Consider the following 7,090-nt stretch of genomic DNA (forward strand, 5'->3'; position numbering starts at 1 on the left):
AACTACATGTAAAACTTATACGGTACCAATTTTGATGCACCAGATGAGCATTTCGACAATTATGTCTCTTGAGTGATGCTCAATCGAAATGTTTGAAATCCGAAATAACTATGAAGTTTTAGATCTAAATATAGCCAAAAACAGCATGTAACACTATGGAATATTCATGTTTTCATTTTAGAAAAAAAATGCCATAAATTTTTTATGTGATTTTTGGTAAAACGCTTCTCAGTGTTATTGTTATAATTCTGTATACCAAAAATAAACTTTTCATCTGTTCAAAATAAAACTCCATATTACTGCGTTAATGCATTACCTTGTTCTCAAATACATGATCGAAAAATTTGTTTTCTTGAATGAAAGGTGAAGATAACGAACAGTGATCAATCTCATAACTCTTATAAGGAATACAAAATAGAGGGTTGGGCAAACACGAGTCCCTGGATATATCAGAGATGGGAGCAGGTGTCTAAAAGGAGTAAACACCCCTGTCGACCGGTCATACCCGCTGTGAGCCCTATATGTTGATCAGGTAAATGGAGTTATCTGTAGTCGAAATCAGTGAGCTAAGAACGTTCTCGCAATTGGTATGGTATGAAACACATCCAGGGGCGTAGCTAGGACTGTTTCAATGTATAAGCAGGTGTGATAAAACTGAAGGTTTCACTGAGGTCCGAAGCGCCGAGGGGGTAGGTACAGGAGGGGGTGGCCCCATCTCGGTGGTGGTCGCGGGTCACCCCCGGTAGATTAAATATTGTTTAACGTCCCTCTCAAGAATATTTCACTCATATGGAGACGTCACCACTGCCGGTGAAGGGCTGCAAAATTTAGGTCTATGCTCGGCGCTTATGGAGGGATCTTTATCGTGCCACACCTACTGTGAAACGGGACCTCGGTTTTTGCGGTCTCATCCGAAGGACCTACCCATCTAGTCGCCTCTTACGACAAGCAAGGAGTATTGAGGACCTTATTCTAACCCGGATCCCCACGGGATACCCCGATAAATTTTTTGAAATATTAGGACTCGTTTGCACTACTCTGAGCATCAAAATGATTGCAATAGACATTAAAGGGACTGGTTCACGATTTTTGAAAAAAAATATTTTGCATTTTGGATGTTAAACATTAAACATATAACTCATTTGATGTTGACAGCCAAAATTTTTACTTTCTGAATGCAAGAATAAAAGGAACATTTTAGTTTTAAATATGTGTTGTGTAAACAAAGACTCGAGTCTTTTTATGTAAACAAACAAACCAGTGACATATTCATTTTGCAATATAAACCGTCTTAATTTCGCATAGTCACAAGTTTTAACTTTTAGATGACACATTCTACTCAAAGAATGCTTGAAATGTGATAGATATGCTAAACTTAATCAATATCCATTTCTTTTTACAATTTCGTAAACAATAACATACAGCAATCTTTGTTTACAAAACAAATAACAAACTCTCAAAAATGAGCTTCTGTGATAATGTATGGCCTTACATTTTATGTGAAATGGTTTAAACAGTAGGTTTTGATCATTAAAAGTGAAAAAACAAAATTTTCGGAGAAATCGTGAATCAGTCCCTTTATATTGCACAACTTTTGGAAAATTTAAACTGTTAAGTTCGAGAACGAGTCACCAAAGTTTGGAAACAAATATGTAAACATTATATAGAATACATTATTAAAAGAAAAGGTCCGACAGAATAATTTTATATCCGATTTTAAATACTAGAAATATATATGTTTATTTTGCAAACATTTATGGGCAAAAATGTGTTTTGAAAATAAAGGGGAAAATGTGTAGGCACGTGCCTACTTGAGCCTACCGAAGCTATGCCCCTGACGTCAGACAGTATTTGACCGAATGTTAGGTTGTATTGGCAAACTAAATCGTTATAACAACCATAGATTTTGCAAAATGCTGACATTAAACCTCTGCACCATCAACGTGTTTGTATGCAGGTGATAATGGAATATTGCTACATAAATATGGGAAGTTGACGATGGAGAAGCTGAAGTCATCCCGTTTGCCATAAAGTTGAGTTGTTACTTTGCCCTTAATATATACTTTCAATAAAATATCTAAGTATAAAGCAAATGTGGACGACTCTGTGGTGTATCTTATTTCGAGCCCAAAGGCATATCTCGATTTGACATATAAATGAAAGTTATACATTTATTGCATTATAGTGAGAGAGATATGAAGATTTTTTCACCGAAGAAAAATTGCCCTCGGAGAATATGATTTTTCTTGAGTGAATAAATCTTCATATTTCCCGAACATTCATGCAATGAATTGTTTATTATACCGAAACAAAGCAAGACTACAAAGGTGCATTTGAAATTGGAGTCCGCTCATCTATACATTGTATGAAGCTGAGATCGTCCTAACGGTAACACTGCGCCGTCAACGTATTACGGTAGAAGGTACAAACTAAGAAATACATTGATGCAAGGTGAAGATAACGAACAGTGGTCAATCTCATAACTCCTACAAGCAATGCAAAATATATAGTTGGACAAACACGGACCCCATTGATATGATAACCAGTTTTTGTATTTCCATTCTCCTTGAATGCTGATTTACTTCCTTGTTTTTGTACCAACTAAAACCATGCAATTCAACTGTGTATCAGAGACCCGCATATTTTGTGCCTTATAAATTATGGAAGTAGAATGACTTGGACTTATTGTGACGTCACGATACACTTCGTCTACCTTGACGTTAAATTCATGGAGAATGCACGAGGCTGCCCAAGGGGTAAATATGACAGGGAGATATGATGTTTGAGAGGGAGATATGAAGTTTTGTCATCCCAGGCACGTGACCGTCTAGACCAATCAGATTATGCGTTGCATAGAATTCTAATACTGAGGTATAATAATATTGTTAATAGATAAAACGTCGATATATCTAAATATTGAATTGAAGGGTACATCAAGATATTTTTTCTTCTCATGTAGAAGTTTCTGAATAAATTCTGCTTCTTATGAATATAAAAACAGGTCAGCTAACAAAGAAGCACAATTCGTGCCCATTGAAATCCCGACAAACTGTTGGAAGACCTGATCACTAAAGACCACGAAGATATTGTCAATGACGAGCTCTAGCGTATTTTTTATTTCAACTTCAGAGTACTTGTGCGTGGAATCAGAGTGGTGTTTAACAAGGTAATTTTTAAGATGACTAGCAATATTGCTACATAAATATGGGAAGTTAACGATGGAGAAACTGAAATCATCCGGTTTGTCATAAAACGAGTTGCTAATTTGCCGTTAATATCTACTTTCAATAAAAAATATCTAGGTATGAAGCAACAGTGGACGAATCTGTGGTGTCTTTTATTTCGGTTTTACAGGGAATCCTTTTAAGGAGATATAATCAAGAATAATTGAATTTGTGTTGTTGTTTTTTTTTGAACTCTTAACAACTTCTGAACTACAATCCCTTATACTTGTATAAATGTTTTCATGTATAATGAAGAATCAAGTTTATCAACACCGTTAAACCCCGGGATCAGCCTGGAACCCCGAAATGGGGGAGTATGATGTGTGAAATAATTTCAAGAATTCTTTTCTTTTATGATTACACTTATTTTGACTACGGATAGCTCCGTTTACTTGATCGAGATATAGGCCTCACGGTGGGTGTTACGGGTCGACAGGGGATGCTTACTCCTCCTAGGCATCTGATCCCACCTCTAGTATATCCAGGGGACCGTGTTTGCTCAGCTCTCTATTTTGTATTGCTTATAGGAGTTATGAGATTTATCACTGTTCGTTACCTTCACCTTTCACAATCGGGATTCAAGATTTTCTTCATCATTTCCGTTGAATTCGACACGGCAGTAAGAGAGGTTTAATGTTTTACAAAGTAATGTATTATTTTAGGAAATTCTTGACAATTATTTTTTCCCCTCAAGACCCACAACGATACAAAATATCAAATCAAAATGAAAACAATATCATACAACATAGGACTAAAAACAAATCTTCAAAGTGTTACATCGAAACATACCGAAAAATTCTTCGAAGACTTTCTCAAAAGCGAGATTGTAAAGTGATAAGTTGATATGCAAACAGCTTCATATGATGCAGATTTAACCATGTTCACACCATGAACTCCAGCTTCAGGTAAGTCGCAAAAGAGGGTAAATTATTCTAGGATTCAAATTCAAATCCTAAAAAAGTGAATATGCAATTGCTCAGGTGAGCAATATGACCCATGGTCTCTGAATTAAATTCTTTAAAATCATAGGCGTGAATTTTTTTCATTTTCATTAGGAACAGTCGGTGTTAAAGAAACTCTGTAGTATTGAAATTAACACACTTAGATGATTATAAGTCACTGACGTTGGGGTTCTGCGATGTGTAATTATTTGAGCGCTGACGTGTTAAATGTATTATAAAATTGTGTACATCTATCTGAGATGCGCTTTTCAGCAATATCAAGGTTAGAACAGCCACATTCATCAGAGTTGCCTCCACTCTCCTGGGTCTAGGGGGACCCTGGTTAAAATAGGTCCTTAGTACCCCTTGCTTATCGCAAGAGGCGACTAAATGGGGCGGTCCTTCGGATGAGATCGCAAAAACTGAGGTCCCGTGTCACAGCAGCTGTGACACGATAAAGATCCCTCCCTGCTCAAAGGACGTAAGCACCGAGCATAGGCCTAAATTTTGCAGCCCTTCACCAGCTGTGGTGACGTCTACATATGAGTGAAAGATTCTCGAGCGGAACGTTAAACAATATTCAATCAATCAATCAAAATCACTATCCTGCACTGTAACTAATATTTGAATGAATTCCTTGTGATAGAAGTACATACGAATTACAGACCACGTCCACCGGTCATGCTGTCTGACAGCCACCATTGTTTTGTATTAGCTTGGAAACCTGAAATCGATCAAGTTATTCTAGAGTTAAATTGAAAATGTAATTGACAGTGCAACAAAACACACGACTGTTCAATACCTAGCTGGTTACTAAGACTTCATCTTGAAGGTGTACACTGTAGATTGATGATATACACTCTTATGGGTATTAATTTTCATGATTTGAGAAACGGTAACAAAATTCATTTTGGTCTTGTTATATCCTTGTCGAACAAAATATGCATATTTTAGAATTTCAAAATTTATGAATTTTAATTGACATTGAGGTTGTTCATCATTTTTATAATGGATGACCATATCTACGCGACATAGATCTTTATCAAAATATTTTTTTTAATGTCGCTTACTGAAATGACCTATTTCTGTATAAGAAGCTGCATCGAACAATGGTATTTTTGTAGATGTTAATGTTTGCTGTCAAGTTTTTTATATCTATAAAATTAATAGCTCTGCTTCGTTGATCCCTGCCATAAGTAACGACTATATAAGCATCCAAAACAGAACGTAGATCTATAGCTACCTCCAGTGCAGTCATTGCGTCAACGTATTGGTTAAGGTAAGAAAATAGCGTTGTTTTCCTTGCACTGCATATTAAAAAATCATTTTAGGTATAGTCGCATTGTAAGAACAGTTTGTGTGATGAATCCGTTGTCAGCTTAAATTTCTGATCATGTAACCTCTAGCATGCTACTTTAAAATTTATCTCTCCTATCAGTTATCCCAATGCATTTTATATTATATCTACTTTTACTTGTTTTCAGAATTTAGTATTATACGCTACGATCTGATACAGTGCTGCAGAATGAAGAAATTTCTTGTTTTTCTGATCATCGGCCTAATTTTGGTGGAAACCTTTGCCAGTGAGTTAATTATTTTCTTCTTTCTCTGTAGAAAGTTGAGTAAGGGACCTTGGGGTATGTACATGGACATTAATCCCTGTTAAACGTCACCCCGTTCATAAAAATCACATTTTTTTCTCAGTGAATATATAGTAAAATAGGTACAATCGTAATGAAGTCAGAAGTCCGAAACTGGGAGAACGTCTATTATTTTATCCAAGAAGTTGAATTTCTTGATGTGAGAAATTTAAATTTCAAACTTTATATTCAAGTTCCTGCAGAAAATATTCTTCGAATTCCTAATTGACAACTTCATTTATCTGCTTCGTGTAAGATCATTTAGTTCTTCATCTGTTAAAAAGACTGACTCTCCATATTTGTTGGAGTGTATTTTAGGTTTTTGATTTTAATTTTATCTCTAGGTCGAAGTGGTGGCAATGGAGATGATGACGACAAGAGTAACAAAAATGGCGATGATGACAAAGATAATGGAGGTGGCAGTAATAAGGGAGGTGGCAGTAATAAGGGAGGTGGCAGTAATAAGGGAGATCGTCGAAGGAGAAGCGCAGATGATGACTCTAGCAGTAAGGAGAACGGATATGGTGGAGGAGGACGATAGAGGAATTGAATTCACTATAGAGAAGAATGCTGGAAATGAAAAGAAAAACCTTAAGATAAACCCTTTTCCTTAAATTCACAAAGCTTATTACTGATGTACATCACTGCACGGTATTGCTATAATAAGTTCATTGTAATTAATAGAGTTTTATGTAAATGCGGTTTCCTTTTTTAAAACCTTGTTGTGAATCGGTTTACAACTCTAGCTTATCTATGTAGTATCTCTTTGTAGTTCATAATGTACGTATGGGTAGAATGTGAATTACTGTTATGCTGACGGAACCCACGTGGCTCTTACAGTTGTCAATTTCACTTTACCACTGACGTACTAGCTTTTTAAAATGTAAAATTGTCTGTATGTTTTAGACTGTGCATATTTCTTGTAGAACAGATATTTATTGATTTAGTTGTTTTACAACATCAACATATAGACAAAATACAGCAAATCATAAATTCCAGAGTGTCGTTATTTATTCTGTAGATGACAATAACTGAATAACACTATTCCCCATACACCCGCTGTGTTCCCTACAGATAAAGGTACCTATGTCAAGGCGTTATACTCATTATTCAGAAAAGAAAATAATTCTACTTTAAAGAAAAAAGGACTAAGACCATGTTTAGCTATATCGGCCCTGTGGTGTGTTAAAAAATAAAGCAGAATGAATTGAAATAAAATTGTTATCATTTGATAATATAATCTTTATACCATCGCGACGTACCAAGATTTCCCCGCCAAAACGTC

The 7,090-nt window shown here is 35.8% G+C and overlaps 1 protein-coding gene across 1 annotated transcript; it reads left to right on the plus strand.

The window, feature by feature from the left end:
- Positions 1-5,361: 5,361 nt before the first annotated feature.
- On the plus strand, positions 5,362-6,803 carry LOC130050979 (dermokine-like). The gene is made up of 3 exons (XM_056152028.1): positions 5,362-5,444; positions 5,650-5,748; positions 6,150-6,803. Exons 2-3 carry the CDS (start codon positions 5,691-5,693, stop codon positions 6,344-6,346), a joined length of 255 nt encoding a protein of 84 aa, XP_056008003.1. The 5' UTR covers positions 5,362-5,444; positions 5,650-5,690; the 3' UTR covers positions 6,347-6,803.
- Positions 6,804-7,090: the final 287 nt, after the last annotated feature.

This window comes from Ostrea edulis, chromosome 10 (genome assembly GCF_947568905.1).
Source record: "Ostrea edulis chromosome 10, xbOstEdul1.1, whole genome shotgun sequence".
Lineage (NCBI taxonomy): Eukaryota > Metazoa > Mollusca > Bivalvia > Ostreida > Ostreidae > Ostrea > Ostrea edulis.